The sequence below is a fragment of the Propithecus coquereli genome, unplaced genomic scaffold (genome assembly GCF_000956105.1).
Source record: "Propithecus coquereli isolate 6110/MARCELLA unplaced genomic scaffold, Pcoq_1.0 Scaffold13, whole genome shotgun sequence".
Lineage (NCBI taxonomy): Eukaryota > Metazoa > Chordata > Mammalia > Primates > Indriidae > Propithecus > Propithecus coquereli.
The window spans coordinates 13,706,054-13,729,528 of record NW_012137191.1 but is presented as its reverse complement, the minus strand read 5'-3'; the positions used below and the strand labels follow the sequence as shown (position 1 = coordinate 13,729,528).

Here is a 23,475-nt window from a genome sequence, read left to right as displayed (position 1 = left end):
ATTGTATTCATTGATCATAACATCACTCTGTACCCCATAAATATATACAACTATAATTTGTCAATTTATAATATAAAAATTAAAAAAAATTAGTAACAAATAAAAGCAATTACATACCATGATCAAGTGGGATCTATTCCAGGAATGCAGGTTGGTTTAACATATGCTTATCAATCAATGTAATGCACTATATTAATAGAATAAAGGACAAAACAAACCATACAATCATCTCAACAGACACAGAAAAATCATATGACAAAATCCAATACTCTTTCATAATAAAAAAAAAAACACTGAAAAAATTATGAATAGAAGGGAATTTTCTAAACCTGATAAAGGTCATTTATTAAAAACCTGGTGAAATTAATGGTGAAAGATTAAGATCAAATACAATACAAGGATGTCTGCATTCACCATTTCTATTCTACATTGTACTGCAGATCTAGCCAGGGAAATTAGGCAAGGAAGAGAAATAAAAGGCATCCAGATTAGAAAGTAAGAAGTAAACTTGTCTCTTTCACAGATGACACAATACTATATAGAGAAAATTCTAAGAAATTTACAAAAAGGAAACTATTAGAACTAATAAACATGATCAGCAAGGTTTCAGGATACAAGATCAATATATGAAAAACAATTGTATTTCTATATACTAGCAATGAAAATTATGAAATTGAATTTTTTTTAAAATTCCATTTATAATAGCAGCAAAAAAATTAGTATACTTGGGAATAAATACAACCAAAGAATTTCAAGGTTAGTATACTGAAAACTACAAAACATTGTTAAAAATTAAAGAAGATCTGAATAAATGAAAAGCATTCTGTATTCATGAATCAGAAGACCTAATATTATTAAGATGTCAGTATTTCCCAAACTGATTTATAGCTTCAATGCAATCTCTACAAAAACCTCAACTCCTTCTTTTGCAGAAATTGACAGTTTATCCTAAAATTCATATGGAAATGCAAAGTGACACAGAAGAGCCAAAAAAAATCTTGAAAAAGAACAAAGTTGAAAGATGTACACTTTCTGATTTCAAAACTTACTACAATGCTACAGTAATTAAGACAATTTGGTACTGGCATAATGATAGAAATATAGACCAATGGAATAGAATTAAGAGTCCAAAAATAGGCCGGTAGCGGTGGCTCACGCCTGTAATCCTAGCACTCTGGGAAGCCGAGGCGGGTGGATTGTTTGAGCTCAGGAGTTCGAAACCAGCCTGAGCAAGAGCGAGACCCCGTCTCTACCAAAAATAGAAAGAAATTAATCGGACAACTAAAAATATATAGAAAAAAAAATTAGCCGGGCATGGTGGCGCATATAGCAGCACAGCAAGAGACCCAGAAGAAATGGAGTTTGAGGTTGCTGTGAGCTAGGCTGACATCACAGCACTCTAGCCCAGGCAACACAGTGAGACTCTGTCTCAAAAAAAAAAAAAAAAGAGTCCAAAAATAAAGTCTTACATTTATCATCTATTGATCTTAGACAAGAGTGTCAAGACCATTCGATGAAGAAAAAATTGGTCCTTTCAACAAAAGGTGCAAGAAAAACTGGATATCTATATGCAAAAAAATGTTTTTGGACCCATACTTCACACCATATACAAAAATCAACTAAAATGAATAAAAGACTTAAATGTAAGAGGTAAAATTATACAACTCTTAGATTCAAACATAGAAGAAAAAATCATAATAACCTTAGCTTAGGCAATGATTTCTTAAATACGACATCAAAAGCACAGCAACAAAAGAAAAATTAGATAAATTATATTTCATCAAAATTTAAAACTTATATGCTTCAAAGGACACCATCAAGAAAGTGAAAAGAAAATTCACAGAATGGGTTAAAATATTCGCAAGTATTATTTCGGTTTCAGGACTTACATGCGGAATGATAAAGAGCTCTTACAACTCAATATGAGTAATAAAAGGATTACCCAATTAACAAATGAGCAAGGATTTTAATACACATTTTGGCACAAAAGATATAAAAATAGCCAATAAGCACATGTAAAAATGCTCAACATCAGTCACTATGGAAATGGAAATCAAAACCACAACACACCACTTCACACTCACTAGGATGGTGCTATGGGTTGAATTTTATCCCCCTCGAAATTCGTATGATGAAGTCTCATCCCTCAGAACCTTAGAATGTGCCCTTATTCAGAAATAGGGCTGCTGAAGATGTAATTAGTTAGTATAGGGTAGGGTCCAACAATCCATGTTCTAAGAAGCCCTACAGGCAATTCTGGTTCAAGGTTGGGGTTGAGAACCCCTGGATTATGTGTGAAAATGTGAAGAGTTCAACATCAGTTTCTTTCCACTGACTTTGTAGCACATTTCATCCACACTTGCCTTTGAAAGCTATGCCAGGAAACCATTATCGAACTGGCTTTCTCCATACATTATATATTTAAGGAAAAAAAGTTATTACATTATGTACTTCAATGTCAATCAAATTTTATGGGGTACCATCGCGAGCAGTCTAGAGAAATGGTGTTTGTCAGCTACTTCACTTTAGGAGATTGTTTTAATTCCATTAATTAATGCAGTGGCCTTCTCAGGAACTTCCTGTTCCAGAATCCAACTCCCTCATAAAACTCTTCTACCTCTTTCCTTAGCAGCATCTGCAGGACTTGAGACAGATGAAGATGAAAGAATCAGAGAATTTTCCACTACCAAAGATCTAATAGAAAAGAGAAATGCACATGCACTGAGCTCCTACACGTACCAGATGCTTTCATGCATGTGCTCTTATTTAATCACCAAAAACTCTACTGAGTCTCATACAGAACTCACAAACCTTCAGAATTATTTTTATGCTTCTTAGGTATACAGACCCCACTTCAAGAAACCTTACCTTCAGGGTTCAAGAAACACAGGTTAAAAATTTAACAGAATTCCTTCTTTAGAAGGAGCGGAACCATAGAACATAAAACATTAGAGTTGAAACAGACCTAGAACAAATTAGACAGAGATGGAAGCAGATATTTCTGACTGAAGAAGCAGCAATGAAGGATTTAAGAGTCATTGCTGGAAGTTCAATATTATTTTTCCTTCAAAGATTCTTCTGTCCCCACATTGGAAGCCTTAGTCGTGAGAGTTTAAGGGTGCCTGCTGCTTGGGACGAGGAGACATTGCAGTAGCCATTGTCAGCCCAGCAGCTGTTTCCACCTTCACCAGACGTGCTGTTGGAAGTCATCTGGTCCAGTGGTTCTCAGCTCTGGCCACCTGGAGAGCTTTGGAGAACAACAGACAAGTGAGAATGGGCAAAGTGAAGAAGAGAACGGACTTCGGCTCAGAACATGCCACTGCAGAAGCCGCCTGACCACTCGGCTATGAACTGCATGGTAGGCCAGGCTCTGAAGAAATGAATAGAATGTGATGTTTTTAAAAAGCAAAAAGGCAGAAAGGAAGGAGCCAATGAAAGAGAGCAGACCCTGGAATTGTAAAAAAGGCTCTCCCAGATGATTCTAATAATCAATTAGGGGTGGGGGCAAGTGCTCTAATTAAACCCTTCCATTCACAAATGAGGAATAGAAGTTTAGAGAGGGAGAGTGACAAGCCTAAGGTCTGAGCACTTAGATTCAGTCAGAACCGGAACTTGCAGGTGTCTTCTAAGTCCCATCACCCTGCTCTCACCACTACCACTTCTTTGATGTACTTTCATTTGCTTACAGCTAGTTAGCCAACAATCAACAATGACTAATCATTATAAGAATTATAACAACTTTATAAGCTTTGGTTGTGGTTTTAAAAAAAAAAAAGAATTATGACAACCACAACAATTAACACTAACTGTGGGCTTTTTTCACACAGCCATCTTGCTAAGTGTTTTACAGGTATCTCATTGAATCCTCATTCACACAAACCTATTATATTATTATTATGTCCATTTTACCCCAAAACTCAGAAGGCCAAATAACTTGCCCAAGACTCCACAACTGGAGTATCCCAGCCAGAATTTGCACCTTGTACTGTCCAAGCACAGACTCCGTGCCCTTAACCACTCCATCAGACGGCCTCCTGTGAGGCTGTCCCAAACATTGCTTCCAATAACAGAGGTGAGCCCCCCTTTAATATTTTCAGAGGAAAAAATGTTTTTCTCAAATAGCTCTTTTCCAGAGCCACCTGACTCAGCCACCAGGATGGAACTGAACAGTTACCAGGAGACCCAGGCAGGGCTAAATCAATGATTCAAACCAATCTGAAGGTAATTCATACTATCGTTTTGAAATGTTCAAGTATAATCCCTCCATCGTAAGACCTTAAAACACGAGCATCCTCAAGGATTTTCTGTCCAGAAGAAAAGTTGTTTCCTGCTGGTTTCCCTGATAAGCACGTTCCCCTCACCCTTGTTATGAATAGCAGTGTCCCCAGCTGGCCCTGAAAGTGGACTTCTGATCATGCCATGCCTTTAAGAAAACTCGGGCTTTCCTAATGTAAGGTTTCTTGTTCTTAAGTGTTTTTGCAGATGAAGAAGTGAGCACATGGTGTCCGTTGTTTCTGTTTTCAAGAGTCAGTAATTCGAAGACATAGAATGAAATCGACATCAGCCTGAGCATGACAGAAAGTTTGCTTTTTTTTTTATCCCTCCACCCATTATTTTTATAATTTTAATTGTGGTAAAATACAAATAACAAAGCCTACCATCCTTACTAACTGTTCCGCGCTAAGGTGCTCACATGATAGTAATATTCACTGGGTGCCGGTCAGTTGTGGGGAGTAAACTCACAGCTAACGGAGACGGAGCACACTGTATGGGGGAGGGCATGCTTCCAGCCCTGGCTTGGGCAAAGCAAAGGCATACATGTAACCAGAATGTTTGTACTCCCATAATATTCTGAAATTTTTAAAAAAATCTACTACTGCTACTGCTCCCCATCCCTCCTCACAGCCCCTGCCAACCAGCGTTCTACTTTCTGTCTCTATGAATTTGACTAAGTACCTTATATAAGTGGAGTCATAGAGTGTTTGTCTTTTTGTGACTGGCTTAGTATAACGGCTTCAAGCTTCACACATGGTAGGGCATATGTCAGAATTTCCTTCATTTTTAAAGCTGAATAATATTGCATTATAAGTATATACCATACTTTGTTTATCCATTCATCAGTCAATGGATACTTGGATTGTTCTTTCCACCCAATCTTTCACTCCATAGATACTTACCAAAGGCCCACCATGAGCCTCACAACACATACCATTTCTACCCTCTCCGGTCACGCCTACTGCAGTAGAGAGCATAGGAAAAAACAACTCATTATAGCTAAAGCACTGGTGACTTGCCCACAGCACTAAAACTTAAAAACACAATAAATAGTAACTGAACATTTTCTACTACAGAGGATAGAACCAGGATGTTTAAAAACTTGATCAAATGTTGATCGCATCCTCATTTTGGAAATGATCTTTCTTCGTTTGCTCCCCGAGTGTATTCTAATACATTGTCATGACATGTAGAATTGATCTACATTGGTAACCACTGTGGGGTTTTATTCAGCCACTTTCTGGCTTTGCTTCTTTTGGTGAATTCCAGAGTGGTTAGTTAGGGGTGTGCAGCCAATAGAAAGGGGGTGGTTTCATCAGGTGCCTCTGCTCAGCGGAGTTTAAAGCAGCAGCCTTTGGACAACGTATTTATACAGACTTTGGAATAGCTCGGGAAATGCTTGTTTTACATTAAGTTTAAAAAGTAGGCCTAAACTTACGAAAAATAGAAAAAGAATGTGCCCCCAACTGCTGATTGGGATAGCATTTGGGAAAAGGAATGTCAGGGTTGATTTTTTAGAGGTGTTGCCCAGTTCTTTGGCTCCTGGCTTGAAGGAATTACAAGCCTGGCAGGTGCTAAGGAGGGAGGACAGGCACTAGCATTTCCACACAGGCAGCTTTTACTGTAGGGCTTTCAGCATAGAACAGAAAGCGAAAGTCCAGTTCCTAAGGGGAAATGGGTCCATCTCCCCGAGTGGAGAAGATGCTGGAGTCTTACCACACTTCTACTTTTATGTCTATTCCTCATGATATGCTAAATGGTGAGTGGAATATTCATTACTGTCCAGGGAAAAGGGTGGAGAGTTCTTAGAACGAGGGCACCTCCTCAATCTTACCCTTATAGGGTATCTTCCAGGGGTTGCCATGACAATTGTAAACTGTCTTGGCGCTGGTGGGTGTGATTTTTACTATGTTAATGTATGTTAATAGGGAAAAGGTCACCTTTAGACAAGAGCCCCTAGTTTGTGCGCATGCTCCTGGCCGGGAATGTCCCTAACCACAAGTTCCTGCCATTGCGGGTTAGGTTCTAAATACTCATTGGTCTCCTCCTTTTTGCCCCCGCCTCCTCTTTTCCTGTGGTTAACGCTGCTCACCGCACCTGTCCCTAACAGGATTGAAGGGGAACTTCAGTTTTACCCTGTGTTTTTCTATATTGTATGTTTATAGGAAAAAAAAAAGGATTCATATATTATCAAAGTAATCTAAGAAAGTGGTTTTTAAATATTTAAAAATTAAAAATATAGTCTGATCACAACCAATTTAAAAAACTGGAAAAAGAAAAAACCCACATCAATCAAACCATGATTTAAGAATAGTTATCTCTGGGTAGTAGGAGTATAAGGGTTGTTTTTGACCCTCTATACTCTTCCTTATATTTTTTATTTTTCTATGATAAGCATATATTACAATGCAGGACATATCAAAACCTTTATTTTCTTGTTAAGTTGCCTGAGCAATTAGACCAAATGTGTGAGAATTTTAGAAGGTCTTAGAAAATGAGAACATCCCAGGTCCAAGCCCACCTGTTATTTTTGTGCCCTCTCCCATGATGCTTGGCTACATGTGTTTTATCTTATCCTTTGTTCAGTTAAAGACCACACTATGTAACCAAGTAAGAATTAGTGTCGGTGCCTCAGACCCACGTCCCAAGGTCTAATGGTGTAAAATATGGGATGGAAGGCTACGAACTCTTCCAGTGGAGCTTTCTCTCCAAAGACTTCCTTGCATCCTTAAGAAAGATTGGATTGTCAAGTCACACATGAATGACAGGTTGCACCCCAAATCAAACTTGACAAATAATGTTAAGGAGGCAGACAATGGAGAGGCTCAGACAAAGTGAAGAAAGGATGGCACATCCTGCAACCCCCCGCCCCCAGCTGGGTCCTGCCTTTCTTTCTGCATGGGACACAAGCTTTCTGGTCCAGAATAATGGGTATGCTCACTAAATGAGGTTTTGTGGGGTTCCTCACACAGCCAGAAGGATTTAACTAATGAAGCATCTCCATTTTATTCTATAGGGAGCTCTACAGCTCACATGATTCTCCAGGGAGTCATGCCTCACAGATTCTGAACTTATTTTCTAGAAATATCCTTTAATCAACGGCATCCTACTAAGGCATTCTAGGGATGGGTCTCTCCCTTCTAGCAAATCTCATCATCTACACAGTGGACTAGGAGATTAGACTAGCTCACCTGCCTTCCTTTCTTCCAAATTGAGTGAAGCAATCACAGGCCAGCTCCTTCCTCCCTGGGATCTCAAGTGCACAGGTTTGTGTGGGCGGAGATGTTGGTAATGAAACAGAAGCATAGCCCCTGATGAGCCTTCTTGAACTGAATGCAAACAGTGCCAGAGGACACCAACATCAGACTAGGCCACTGTGTATGTGGTCTTATCACCTTGATAGACCACAATGTGAACACCAACAACAACAATGTCCAAATCACAAACGAACGACCAAACATCCTTTTATCAGAGCTGATAGGAGTGACTGCTACTTCTTCACCAGTTACGGCTTCAGCCTTCTCATTCTTCCAGCCTGGTAGATAAAATGTATTAAGACATCCTGTCGTAGACTTTCCCCCATTCCCCCTGCTTCCTGGCAGCATCCAGGCAAAGCCAGCCTCCTGAACCTCCCCCAACTCTCCTAAAACAAGCCCAAATCCTCAGTAAGTCCTTTCTAACATCCTCAGGTGAAACCTCTCCCGCCCCCGTGTGCGCCTGTCCTGACTGTTGTCCCTTTTGCAGAGAGCAATAACCCACCTGGCTCAATTGCAGTGTGCTCCCGTGGTCCTGGTTGGCAGCATTGACACTAATGAACAACCTTGAACAGAATATTGAAGAACAGAAATGCCATGATCAAGATGCCATGATCAGTGTTTACGCTTGGCAGAAGCTCCATGATCAGCTTCTAGACAAGACTTTTGAACTGTGAATAAGAAATTTTTCATGGAGGGCTGGAGAAGCCTTAGTCGGATAACAGTTTTCTGCTTCTCTTCTGGAATGGTGACCTGCAGGCTCAGCAGCCTGGGCACAAAGGTCAGGATTTGAGGTCAACAGCGTGCCCTCCCCTTTCCTCCCGTTCTGCTCCTGCCAACAGACTCCAGACCCCTCCTTTGCCCCATGAGTCATTCCCTTGAATTCACCTCTCCTCCTCCCTCCCTCTGAGCTACCCAAGTCAGGTTGATTCCAGGTGCCCACACGCAGGAGGCGCACCGGAGGGAGGAAGGGAAAGTTATGATCGCCGCAGAGTTCCCCACGTGCCAGACACCACACAAGTACCTGACTTACATTTAATCTCACACCAGTCCCTGGGCACGGTGTCATCCTTGTCCCTGTTTTAGAGCTGAAGAGACTGAAGCTCAGAGAAGCTTAGTATCTTGCCTGAGGTCAAATAGCCAATGGCAGAGCTGGCTTACAGGACAAACTTTGTTCTTTTTGCTAAACAATGCTGCCTCCCACAGGAAATTTAAAATCATGCTCCTACCTGAAGAACAGAGTTGGTTCTAACAGAAATGAGGATCTGAGACCCCAAGAGGAGTTTCCCTACATCTCATGAGAGGTTCAACCCCGAACAAGGCAGAGTTATTCCCAGATGCTGGGATCAAGTGAGTGGGGTGAGAGGAGACGGGGCAGGAAGAGGTGAAAAAGCAGATATGTTTGGTGGCTAAATCCAGTTTTTCTGTTGTCAGCCCACTTTAGGTATCATAGCTCTGTGCTGTCACCTCTCTCCACACCTACAGCCTTCCCACAAATAACAACTATATTTCAGAGTCCCTGTCAATTAAGCAGCATCACCTTTGTAATGTGTCACTCCCCGGGGAAAGCTCTCACACCCTAAATCCTCTTCCCTAAAAGCACTTAGATCTTGAGGGGTAACTACACTCATCCTATGAATTCGACAGCTGTCAGGTCCTGCACAGCGGGTTGTCTGGGTTCAAAGAAAACAAGCAGGTTAACTCAGCTATCGACTTTTGAGGCTACCGCAGCCCGTATTTAAGGTGAAGACTGCCACCTTGTGGAAGAAGTGAGTGATTGGCGAGATCTACTGAGGCAATTAGGATTTTCAAAGCAGGGTCTTAAAATCTGAAAACTCTTCAGGCTGAAGGAAAGCTTAGAAATCATCAATTCATTAGTCCAACAAATAGTTGTTGAGCATATAGTATGTGCTAAGAACATTTATGAGCACACAGGACCAACCAGTGAACAAAACAAAGGTCCCTAACCTTGTGAGAGTTTACATTCTACCAGAGCAAGACTGACAATAATGAATATGTAAGTTATAGAGCATGCTAGAAATGTATCAGTTCTACGGAAAAGGGGGAAATGGAGTAGAATTAGTGTCAGGAGTGATGGAGGAGGGGATGGAAGTGTTCAGACCCAAAGAGAGTGGACAGATGACATTTGGGCAAAGAATTGAAGGAAGTGAGCGACTCGGTCCTACGAAGATCCAAAACGCCAGCATTCTGGGCAGAAGGAACAAGCATCACAAAGGCCCTGATGCCTGATTTGTTCAAGAAACAGCAAGGCAGTCAGTGGAGCAGAGGGAACCGGGATTCGATGGAAATAAGGTCAGAAAGGAAAAGAGGTCAGACCAGGTGGGTCGTAAGCCATTATGAGGATTCGGCTTCTATTAGTGGTGACGAGAGGACCTATAAAGGATTTTGATCACAAGAAGTACATGATATTACTTAAATTTCAAAGGGTTTCCCTGGCTGCTTTGTTGAGTGTAATCTGAAAGAGGGAAAAGGCAGAAGTAGGTAGATCAGTGCATCTGGGCAAGTGCAAGTGATTTGGACCAGGGTGGTGGCAGTAGAGGCAGAAGAAGCAACAGATTCTGAATTCACTGTGAAACTCCTTATGGATTGGATGTGGGTGTTAGAGAAAATAAAGAGTCAATGACGATTCCAAAACTTGAGACCCAAGACACTGGAAAGATGGAGTTGTTGCCATCAACCAGCATGGAGAAGGCTTTGGGTGGAGGTGGTATCGATCAGGAGTTCAGATTTGACACATTGAGCGTAAAATGTCTACTGGACACCCAGTGTGGAAGAAACAGATGGGTATACAAAGCTGTGGAATAAACAGGTAGGATATGAGTCTGCAGTTGAGGAGAAAGCCATGAGACTATATGAGATCAGCGTCCAAAACACAGGAAAGGCAGATGATCAAGGATTGAAGCCTCAGGCAATCTGACACTAAGAGGTTGAGAGAAGAAACCAAGAAAGACTATAAGAGAGCAACAGGGATTTAGACAAAAAGCAGAAGAATAGGTTGTGCTGGAAGCCGAATGAAGAAAGTATATTAAGCAGGAAGAAGTGATTAACTGTATTAGATGCTCCTGATTGGTAAAAGAAAAAAAAAAAAGATGAGGACTGAGAATATATCATTTTAATTATTAGTAAGGGGAGGGGAGGGTGGCTCACACCTGTAATACCTGTGCTTTGAGAGGCTGAAGTGGGAGGATCACTTGAGCCCAGGAGTCCAAGATCAGCCTGGGCAACCCAGAAAGACCCACTTTCTACAAAAAATCAATTAGCTGGGTGGGGTGGAGCACAGCTGAAGTCCTAGCTACTGGGGTTGCTGAGGCGAGAGGATCTCTGGAACCCAGGACTTCAAGGCTGCAGTAAGCTGTGATCAAGCCACTGCACTTCAGCCCAGGCAACAGAGCAAGACGCCATCTTTAAAAGTAATAATAACAATAATAATTAATAAGGAAGTCGCGTCAAAAGTTGTTTTAATTTCCAAATGCAATGGCAGGGGAGGGGAGGATGTGCCTGTCTTTTTGTTACTGATTCCTAGTTTTCTTCCATTTATTTCAAATAATATGTTTTATAAATTTTTGGGGGGGAAGATCTTGGGAAACACTGCCTGTATTTAAACATATTGTAAATTTATCATTCAGAAAGCAATGGCCCTGAATTTATCCCTCACCTTTCATCCCTATTTCAAGGCTGAGTATGTCTTCTCCTAGGACACAGTAATTAAGTAAGCCAGTTCTTTACCAATCATCTGTTTGAATGCAAACTTTTCTGAAACTGCAAAGCAAAATAAATTCGCAAGAGAAATTTTATGTTGAGGTTTAGATCATTCTGTGACAGTCATTTGCAACCCCTTACTTTAAATTATCATTAAAACCTACCTAGGCATTTTTTTCATTATTGTAATATTTAAAAGTATAAATATGAATTTATAAAATATATTTCTATTAACAAAATACAATTTTATCTATTTATATTTTCATTCTTTTGTTCAATAAACACAAAGTACGTATTATGTGCCAGGCAGAATGTTAGGTACTCTAAGGATACAAGGTTAACAAGACACACACAACCCCCACCCTCCAAAGTTTTTAGTCCATAGGGAATTACAGATATTAAATAGGAGATTACAATAAAATGAATTGAGTGGTTGCTAAGGGAACATATCACACTGAGATCTTCTCTAGTGTAAAGTTGGATCATTTTGGAATTATGTGTAAGAAAAAAATGTAACTGTCTGTACCTTGATGACCGTGGGGTCCCTGGCTGCCTATAACCTCAAATTATACTCCTGTGCCCTTCACCTGCTATGTTCCGAAACTGTCTTTTTGATGTCTCAAACACATTAAGCTTGCTTCTGTCTAAAACTTTTAGATCAAGATCAATATTCAAAACTTATAACATTCCTATTCACCAGCAACAAACAATTAGAAAACGTAATTAAAGTTATATATATAGTAAGAGAAATGCTACATGTATATTGTCATATACATAGATATGTACTAATATATATCCTACTTAGATACGATAGCAATGAAACTATAGGAATGCACAAATAGGTAATATTGAGCCATAAATTTAACAAACTATTAATATATGCAAAACCTATACTCTGAAAATAAAATATTGCTAAGAGAAATTTAAAAACATCTAAAGGTACAGAGATATATACCATATTCATGGTTTGGAAGGTACAATATTAAAATTATAAAAATTATAAATATAACCCCAAGGTATGTATAGATTTAACAGATTCCAAATCAAAATTTCAGTATGCACTGTTAAAAAATATTTACAAGCTCATTCTAAAATTTATGTGAAAATACAAATAACCTAGCTAAAGCAATTAAAAGGAAAAAAAACCTAGAGTACTTACACTACTTGTCTTTAAAACTTATTAAAGGGCTTCAGTGATCTAGACAATGTGTTAGTGATGAAAGAATAGATACAAATCAAGAAAAGAGAGTAGAAAGTTTAGAAAGAAACCCACACTTACATGTGATATTCAGCAAAAATGTCAAAGAAATTCAATGGGGAAAGGAAAGTCCTTTTAATAAATGATACTAGAACAAATGGAATTGTATATGTGACAAAAAATGAAATCAGGCATGAAACTATAAGAATTCTAGAAGAAAATTTTGGAAAAACTCTTACAGACATTGGCCTAGGCAAAGAATTTATGATGAAGACCCCAAAAGCAATCACAACAACAACAAAAATAAATAAATGGGACCTGTTCAAAGTAAAAAGTTTCTGCACAGCCAAAAAAAACTATCACTAGAGCAAATAGAAAACCTACAGAATGGAAGAAAGTATTTGCATGCTATACACCTGATAAAGGGCTGATAACTAGAATCTATAAATAAGCAAATCAGCAAGAAAAAAATCTAACCACCCCATTAAAAAGTAGGCAAAAGACATGAACAGAAACTTTCCAAAAGAAGATATACTAATGGCCAACAAACATATAGAAAAATGCTCAACATCTCTAATCATCAGGGGAATGTAAATCAAAACCACAATGAGATAACACTTAACTCCAGTGAGAATGCCCTTTATCAGAAAGTCCAAAACAACAAATGCTGGCATGGATGTGGAGAGATAGGAACACTCATATGCTGTTGGTGAGACTACAAACTAGTACAACCTCTATGGAAAGGAGTATGGAGATACCTCAAAGAACTAAAAGTAGAACTACCATTTGATCCAGCAATCCCACTACTGGGTATTTACCCAAAGGCAAAAAAGACATTCGACAAAAAAGACAACTGTACTCAAATGTTTATAGCACCACAATTCGCAATTGCAAAGATGTGTAAACAATCCACTTGCCCATCAATACCTGAGTGGATTAAGAAAATGTGGTGTATGTATGCCATGAAGTACTACTCAGCCATAAAACATGGTGAACTAATACTTCTTGTATTAACCTGGATGGAATTAGAGACCATTCTTCTAAGTGAGGTATCACAGGAATGGAAAAACAAACACCACATGTACTCACTATTAAATTGGAACTAATTGACCAACACTTATATGCACATAAGGAAATAATATTCAATGGAAATCAAGCAGGAGGTGGGGAGAGGAGGGGATGGGTAAATTTGCACCTAACGGTACAATGCACACTATCTGGGGGATGGGCAGACATAACTTTGACTTAAACGGTACAAAAGCAATTTATGTAACCAAAACGTTTGTACCCTCATAATATTCTGAAATAAAATTAAAAAACAAATAAAAAATTTAAAAAATGAAATCAATCTTTAAACCATATACAAAAAATCAACTAGAAATATATAGAGACTTAAAGCACCAGCCATATAAGAAAAACTTAACAAATTGAGCCTTACTAAGATTAAAAAAAAACTTTGCTCTTTAAAGTCTCCATTAAAGAAAATAAAAAGGTAAATCACAAAATTTAGAACACATTTGACAAAAGACTTATTTTCTGAATACATAAACTTCCTACAAGTCAATAATAAGAACAAAATCTAATTTTTATTAATAATATTTTTAATTAACATGTAATGATTGTACATATCTATGGGGTAGAGAGTGATATCTCGATACATATATACAATGTATAATGATCAAATCAGGGTAATTGATGTATCCATCACCTCAAATGTTTGTCATTTTTTGTGTTGGAAACACTCAAAATTTTCTCTTCTAGCTCTTTGAAAATACACAGTAAATTATTGTCAACTGTAGCTACACCCTATAGTGCTACAGAATACTAACACTTATTCCTCCTTTCTAGCTGTAATTTTGTATTAATTAACCACCCTCTTCCTATCTTTCCTAGCCCTTACCCTTCCCAGCTCTAGTAACCACTATTCTACTCTCTGCTTTTATGAGATCAATTTTTTTAGTTTCCACATACGAATGAGAACAGGGGCTATTTATCTTTCTGAGCCTGGCTTATTTCACTTAACATAATGACCTCCAGTTCCATCCATGGTGCTGCAAATGACAGAATTTTATTCTTTTTCGTTGCTGAATAGTATTCCATTGAGTACATATAGCACATTTTCTTTATCCATTCACCTGTGGAGGGACGGTTAGGTTGAATCCCTGTCTTGGCTATTGTAAGTAGTGCTGCAATAAACAGGGGAGTGCAGATATCTCTTGGGCATACTGATTTCATTTTCTTTGGATATGTACCCAGTAGTGAGATTGTTAGATTACATGGTACTTCTATTTTAGTTTTTGGAGGAACTTCCATATTGTTTTCCATAACGGTTTTACTAATTTACATTTCCACCAATAGTGTACAACACTTGCTTTTCCCCGCATCCTCACTAGCTTTGTTATTTTTTGTCTTTTTGATAATAGCCATTCTAACTGGGGTAAAATGATATCTCACTGTAGTTTTGACTTGCATTTTCCTGAGGATTAGTGACGTTGAGCATTTTTTCAAATTTTTGTTGGCCTTTTTTATAACTTCTTTTGGGAAATGTATATTCACATCAATTGCCCATTTTTAATCAAATTATTTGGTTCTGTGTTGTTGTTTTAGTTCCTTGCATATTCTGAATATTAATCCCTTGTCAATGGAATAGCTTGCAAATATTTTCTCTCATTCTGCAGGTTGTCTCTTCACTCTGTTGATTGCTTTTTAGTTTGATATAATCCCATTTGTCTATTTTCGCTTTTGTTGCGTACATTTTTGAGATCTTAGGCATAAAATCCTTGCCCAGACCAATGTCCTGAAACATTTCCCCTGTTTTCTTCTAATGGCTTCATAGTTTGGGATCTTACATGTGAGTCTTTAATCCACTTTTAGTTGAATTTTGTGTGTGGTGAGGGATCAGGGTCTAGTTTCATTCTATTGCATACGGAGATCCAGTTTCTCCAGCACCATTTGTTGAAGAGACAGTCCTTTCCTCAGTGTATGTTCTTAGCGTCATTGTCATTTAAGCAGATATATAGTTTTCTTTTGCAGATCTCCTTAAGTTTTTCTTTTTTAATTGTGGTATTCTCCACTATTTAGAATTCTACTTTAGGAGTTAAGTGATTTTATATTCTTCTCTATATTTTTGTATTTTTTCTATATGTTCTACAATGGTCATGTTTTACTTTTATAATTAGAAAAAAGTAAGAGTCACTGAGGGAAAAAGAATGTTAGTCTCTTGTTTCATTTATGCTTCAAATTTCTGACCTCAGTTTTCACTTTGTTTTTTCTCTGAGAAAACAAGATTCCTATCATATCGTCCTTCCAGCATAGATATTTACCGGCAATATTTTTCTGAAAAAGATAATCTACTCCCCATCCAGATCAAGTACAAAAATCTGTGAATATAATCGTTCTTCCTCTTTTAACTCCTTAGTACTTGAAACACACATACAGGAAACTAATTCTTGATTTCATCTATCATTTGGTTTCTTGGTTTTTTCTCAGCATCTCACATCCATTTTTTCCACCACCCCTCATTTAAGAAAACTTTGTGGTTTTCTGACCTGGTCTATTTCTAAGGGGTTCCTTTACTGGAAAGGATAAGGCCTGGCCAATTCTAAATTCATTTATTGAAAAAAAAAATCTCTTAACTGATCCCTACTTAACTGACTCACTGTACTAACCAACACTATTCGTTCTCTCTATAAAACAAGTTGCTTGCCTTCTATACAGATAATAAACTATTCTCTGGGACACCCAAGAACTTTTGTTTCTATTTACTTGGTTTCTTGTTTACCTATTTATAAGCATGTTCATGCTTATTGTTTCTTTTTTAATTATATAATTTAATTAAATTGTGCATAAAATTAGATAAGTAGAAAAAGAAGAAAACTTTTTTGTACTAAGTTTCATGTTCTAGTAAAAATGATCATAGGTGTGCGAATCACGTTAAAAATGTTACTGAATTTGACATTGGTAGGCCAATTGTAAAAGACCACAGGAAATTATAGAAATCTAGAAGTATTCCTCACTTAGATGATTTTTCAGCCCACTTTAAAGAAGCTGCCTTTCAAACAAGCCCCAATTTCTTCTATCTTGAATACTTCCTTATCCATCCAGCCACTACCCCATTTCTGTTCTCCCGGACAGCAAGACCCCTTGCAAGAACTGTCTATGTGCACAGTCCAGTTCCTCTCTCATTCTATTTTGTTTTCTTGAAGCCATTCCAGACAGGTTTCCAGCACTATCACTCCTCCAAAACTGGTAGTGTCAAAGTCATCAATCCATTGGTCAATTTCTAGTCTTTATCTTACTTGATCAATCAGAATGGCTTGAACAAGCCGTTTACACCCCCTCCTCTGAAACATTTTCTTCCCTTGAGTCTCTACATGCTGTTGACTTCCAAATTTATATCTCCAGCCCAGACCTCTCTCCAGTACCCCCAGACTCACATGAACCAACTTCGTGTTTAACATCTCCACTCATATAGTAATCCTCTCTTAGCCATATGTTCCCAGACCCCCAGTGGATGCCTGAAACTGTGGATAGTACCATACCCCATGTATACAAAGTATGTTTGTTCAATCTGATAACTGAGGTGGCTACTAACCAACAATAGGTGGGTAATATATACAACATGGATATGCTGAACAAAGGGATGATTCACGTCCCAGGCAGAACAGAGCAGGATGGCTCAAGGTTTCATCAGCTACTCAAAATGACACAATTTAAAACTTACAAATTATTTATTTCTGGAATTTTCCATTTGCTATTTTCAGACCATGGTTGACTGTGGATAACTGAAATTTGGAAAGTAAAACCATGGATAAAGAGGGACGACTGAATGTGCAAAACCAAACTACTGATGGCTTTCCTAACTTGCTTCACTGCAACTTTTCCCTTTTTGATAAAATGGCAACTCATTTTTCTAGTAGGTCAGCCCAAAACTCTTGGAGTCAATGTTGTTTCTTCTTTTTCTCTCATATCTCATCTACAAGCCCATGGTAAATCATATGGAATCTACTTTCAAGACCTATCCAGAATCTATCCACTTCTTACCACCATCCATCAATCGCTAGCCAAGCCACAGCCATCTCTCATCTGAATTACTACAAGAACCTCCAAATGGCTTCCAGGCTCATTATGCCCTTGTCCTGCTGCCATCTATCTCAATGCCTGAATGATCCTTTAATCAAGGTGTCAGACATGAGTACACAGTATATTGACTATGCATCACTAGTGGGATGTATTCTGTACCCTAAGGACCAAAAACACCATAAAGAAAACTTACATCACCCAGTAGACATTTGCTTAGTAATAATAATACACAGAAGGTCCAGGTTGTGGACAGGCCAACATGAGGTCTAGACCCTCTCACCAGTGGGATCCTCTCAAGGTCTTAAAACCTTTAAAGAGATTTAGTCAATCAATTGGTCCATTTTCCCTCACAGTAGCGTCTTATCTGTCCTCGGGACTTCTCTCAACAGGGTAGCACACACTGTTCAGAGCATCACCTTGTTGAAATTCTATCTTAAAAGGAAGACCTCAAATGCTACTTCTTTCATGAAGTCCTTCCTTCCTGCCTCTGCCCCACCAGGGAGGTGATGTCCACACCTGCAACTATGTGGCATTGTGTTGACACTTGGCTCACATATTCAGCAATTCACATCTCTTTCTTGTTTGATAGGTACCTGGGTACATCTTACACACCCCTCAGAACCTAGTGCAAGGCTGGCAGTGCGGAAGCAATGGCTCCCTCTTCAGTGGACCTCATGGCTGTGTATAAATCTCTGTCGCTACAGATCAAAGGTCCTACATTGCTCTTGTCCTCTCCCCACCTCCTGCCACAGGACCCTGGAGCTCAAGACTTGTATTTTCTTCCTCTGTGAAGCCCCATGATTAGCCCTGGAACCAGGCATTTAGTTAAGTCTTTACAGAGTGTTTGTCTAAATTTGCTATTTTGTACATTTTGTACTAATGACTTTTACTGTGCATGTGTGTGAATATTACCTAAAACATATAAAGAACTCCCATAAAAAGAAATAAATAAGCAACTCAATAGAAATGATCAAGGATACTTATGATTAGGAAAATCATAGAAAAAATATAAATGGCCAATAAACACATTCAATATGCTCAGACTCACTGATAATCAGAGAACAATTAGATGCTATTTTTCTTATAACTAAAAAAGTTGAAAATATTCAGCAATGAAGAGACTGTGGGAAAGCATGCCCTCTGATAGAGGGATGATGGGAGAGAAAAATGACACAGCTCTAATAATTTGGAAGGAATTTGGAAATACTTGGAATTTGGAAAAATTGAAACTTATAATATGCGTAATTCTCTCTTGGACCCAGAAATTCCACCAAGGGAAGTCTATCCTACAAAAACACTCCCATATGTACGCAAAAGTATATGTATGAAGATGTGCATTACATCATGTTTCTCCCAACTAGGATGAAAGCTTTGGAGAGTGGGAAGTTTGCCATTCACTCCTGTGGCTAGATTGCTGCCTGGAACATAGTAGATGCTCCACACATAATTGCTGAATGAATGAATGGGATTGAAAAATTGGAAACAAACTCATTTCCTATGAATAGAAAATGATTACATCTACTCTATGGAATACTATGAGCTGTTAATAGGGATGAGATAGATCTATATGTACTGACATTTAAAAATCCCCAAGATCAAGTGTTAAATTAGAAAACGAATAATAGTAAAAAATTAGAGACAGCATAAATCTTACCACTGGAGGACTGATTTATTGCATTATGATTTAAATAAATAACAGTAGGCACCCATTTTAAATGGTTGCCCTGGATCTATATTTATTATTGTGTGAAGGCGTCTGTGATGCTGATTTCCAAAAAAAGAAGTTCTTACATGACAAGATTATTCCTCTTAATCCTGATAATTTCCCTATGTGCTAAGAATTACCTTTAATACTTCCATTTTACAGTTGAGAACACTGAGGCACAGAGAAATGAAGTAACTGTCCCAAGGTCACACTGTGACAGAGCCAAGGCTTAAACCCAAGCAGTGTGATTCCAGAGTTCATGCTCCTAAAGCACCCAAGGATATGGTGACCATATGTTCTGGTTTAAGCCTATTGACTCAGCATACTTATTAATAGCATTTTCTGTTATTATCCTTTCTATGTCAAAAGTCTATAGACTTGATCAATAAATTTTATAGTCATTCTACCTACAGACATAGAGCACACCTAGGCAGGGTAGTTTAGTGGCTAAGACTTTAGTTTCTGGAGCCAAATTTTGGACAATTCACTCAACTCTCTACCTCTGCTTATCTGTAAAATGGGGATACCAATAGTAAGCATCCCACATGGTTGTTAAAGGACTAAATGATTTGATATTTGTTCAGTGCCTGGCACATAGTAAGCACCATATTATTACTAACTCATTTATATAAAACATGCCTCTGTGTGTGTGCATATGTGTGTATACAGTGTGAGATGTGTGGAGGGATGTTCAAATATTAACAGGCTACATCATGTTAATTTTTAACTGAATTATGATTTAAATAAATATCAATTTACTAATATTTTGTCGACTATGTATACATACACGTGTATGTTGGACAAATGTATGTATGCATATGTATATCATACGTGTGTTTAGTACTGAGCATGCATCCTGACAAACACAAAAAGCCACGTAGTTTCTGTGCTGCATCTTCCTTGCTTTATGGATGTGCTGATCTAACCGACAGTGTGAATTTACCAAAGATGATTGAAAAACAACCAAAAAAATTTTTTTTAACTTTTAAATTAAGACGAAAATAAAAATGAGATTTTTTTTTATCATTACCATTTCAGATTGGATTTCACTTGATTTAATTGATACTTTAAAGTGCAGCCTCAATTTCTAGTTTTTCTTTTCCATTAAGTATTTAATTATCTGTAAACAAAACAAATAGAGTCCCCGGGAATCACTGGACATTAACAATTTGCAACCAGAACCACTGAACTTGTGTGGGGAGGTGAGGGAGGTCTTTTCGCTCATCTGGGATTGGGGGTGTTTGGAATGCAAGATTTTGCAATCTCAAGCGCAGAACCTTAATTCTCAGCTTCCCTCTCCCCACATCCCACCCCCTCCAATGACTTCCCACCTTGATCTGCTTTATGTACAATAAAAATGAATTCTAAGGGTAAAACCAAGCCCTGGGAATATAATTCAAAAAAGAAGTTTCCCTTGGGGGAGATTAGTAGCTGGGAAGGAATATAGAAAGGTTGCATCTGCACAACCAAAGAAACGATCACAAGAGCAAACAGACAACCTACAGAATGGGAGAAAATTTTTGCATGCTACAAATCCGATAAAGGGCTGATAACTAGAATCTACTTAGAACTCAGGAAAATCAACAAGAAAAAATCAAACAACTCTATCAAAAAGTGGGCAAAGGACGTGAACAGAAACTTTTCAAAAGAAGACAGAATAATGGCCAAAAAACATATGAAAAAATGCTCAACATCTCTAATCATCAGGGAAATGCAAATCAAAACCACAATGAGATATCACTTATCTCCAGTGAGACTGGCCTTTATCAAAAACTCCCAAAGCAATAAATGTTGGCGTGGATGCGGAGAGTTAGGAACACTCATACACTGCTGGTGGGACTGCAAACTAGTGCAACCTCTGTGGAAAGCAATTAGGAGATACCTTAAAGAGCTACAAGTAGAACTACCATTTGACCCAGCAATCCCATTACTGGGCATCTACCCAAAAGAACAAATGACACTCTATATAAAAGACACCTGCGCCCGAATGTTTATAGCAGCACAATTCACAATTGCAAAGATGTGGAAACAACCCAAGTGTCCATCAATACATGAGTGGATTAGTAAAATGTGGTATGTGTATACCATGGAGTACTATTCAGCTATAAGAAACAATGATGATGTAACATCTCTTGTATTCTCCTGGATGGAGCTGGAACGCATTCTACTAAGTGAGGTATCCCAAGAATGGAAAGACAAGCACCACATGTACTCACCATCAAACTGGTATTAACCGATCAACACATAAGTGCACATATAAGAATAACATCTACTGGATGTCGGGCAGGGAGGAGGGGGGAGGGAGGAGGAGGGGACTGGTATATGCATACAGAAAGAGTGCGATGCGCACCATTGGAGGGACAGACGCACTCGAAACTCCAACGTGGTGGGGAGGGCGGTAAGGGCAACATACGTAACCTAAATTTCTGTACCCCCCAATATCCTGAAAAAAAAAAACTTTAAAAATAATAATAATAATAAAAAAGGTTGCATAGACTTTACGGGGTCAGTGTTTTCTGGGGTCTGTACAGATTCACCGAGCTGAATGCATCTTACCGTTTAAATAATACCTCAATTTTAAAAGTTGATATTGTTTGTTTTGTTAATGATTTCTCTGGTCACTTGTATTTCAGGGAACGCAGAAGAATCGGCGTGCTGTTTTATATAAATGAATGAAACTGATTTCTGTAGCTTGGCTCTTCTACTCCCTCTTCCCTCACCGCAGATTTTGCAAGCTGCACACCAGGGGACTGAAACTCCTTGCAAAGTTGAAAATGTCAACACCTCAGCCCACCCTACCCTGCGTCTTTAGTTATTTTCTGTCCCTGCAGAGGGGCTGTGAGCACCGAGGCTGGGCCGCGGCACGGCAAGGGGCTGGGCTCCGGGCACCTTGCCCAGAAGGCGGGCGTCTCTGCCAAGTGATCCCCCCTGAGCCGGGAGGGCCAGCGAGCAGAGCGCCCTCCGCCGCACGCTGGTGCCAACGCCAGCAGCTCCTGCGAGTGGCGCGCGGAACCGCAACCGTGAGTCCCGGACTCCCTGCTCAGCACTGCCTGGCGCGCTCTCCAGCTGATCCACGATAGAAGATGCTTTGTCTTGGGAAATGCAGACGGCTCCCCCGCGCGGTGCCCGGCTGTGCGCCACCGCGAGGAGTGCCCAGCCGTGCCCTGCCTGTCCGCCCAGCTGTGCGCCTCGTGTGCCAACTCACCTCAGCGCGGGCTGCACGATTCGAGTGTAGTTGGAGCATCGCCCCAGGATGATGTCAGCAAAGTGCTCTGTGGTCCCTTGCCCGTTCCACTTGTACAGGTGGAGCCACATCAGGACTCCCACCACGGCGACAGCCACCAGGAGCCCGAATGCAAGACAGATCTGGACTTTCTTAGAGATCCGGCAGCAGGGTTCGTCAGCCATAGGGCCCAATGCGGGGTCCACCCAGCGAAGTTGAAGGAGAGGTCGTCGGAGTCTAGGCAGGAAGAGAGCGCTCGCCTGGTTCTGAAACTGCACCTCCCCCTTTTCTTTCACTTGCCTGTTCTCCGTTTCCCTTCCCACCCCCAACTCCCTGCCTCACAGTGCTGTGATCGTGGTCAGCTGGACCAATAAGGGCTTAAAGGACTTAAAAGACTTCACCAACTGCTACAGCCGCTCTCTTCCAGACTCCTGTGGAGAGGGACCCAGACTCTGCATCTCCAGGGAGAAACAGCCACCTTAACCCTCTGTAGATCCCCAAATGACAGACACCGCTCCCTTTATCAACCAAATGGCAGACACCATTCCCTTTATCAACTGTGCACTTCACACCTCGGCCACACTTGCTTTCTGGAAAGCGTGAAGGCTGAACGCCCACTTCTAGACCTGTGTGCACACAATGCCTTCTCTCTGGAAAGGAATGCCCTACATCCACTTCTTAGTTTTAACAAATGCCCACCACCTTTAAAGGCTCAACTTAAGTCTGACTCCTTCTCTCAAGTGGCATCCTAAGCTAGTGGCCACTGTTGAGCTCTAGGTTCAAACCCAGCTCTGGCTGTGTGAAATAGGCCAAGTTACTTACCCTCTCTGTGCTTCAGATGTACAGCGGGGATAGTGGCAGTACCTACTTCATGGAGCTATTATGAGGATTGAGTTAATATTTACAATGTGTTTAACACAATGACTGGCACATGGTAAGCACTCAGTAAATGTAAATTATTACTACCAGCTCTGTGGGACTGTTGAGGAGATACAATTTTATAATTCTTGGAATGTAT

The 23,475-nt window shown here is 39.5% G+C and overlaps 1 protein-coding gene across 1 annotated transcript in view; it reads right to left on the bottom strand.

The window, feature by feature from the left end:
• The window catches only part of CD38 (CD38 molecule), a 44,845-nt gene extending 22,167 nt beyond the window's left edge, over positions 1–22,678 (bottom strand). The window contains exon 1 of the mRNA XM_012638437.1: positions 22,440–22,678. Coding sequence (XP_012493891.1) covers positions 22,440–22,642 — 203 coding nt within the window. The 5' untranslated portion in view covers positions 22,643–22,678. The remainder of the gene's footprint in view (positions 1–22,439) is intronic.
• Positions 22,679–23,475: the final 797 nt, after the last annotated feature.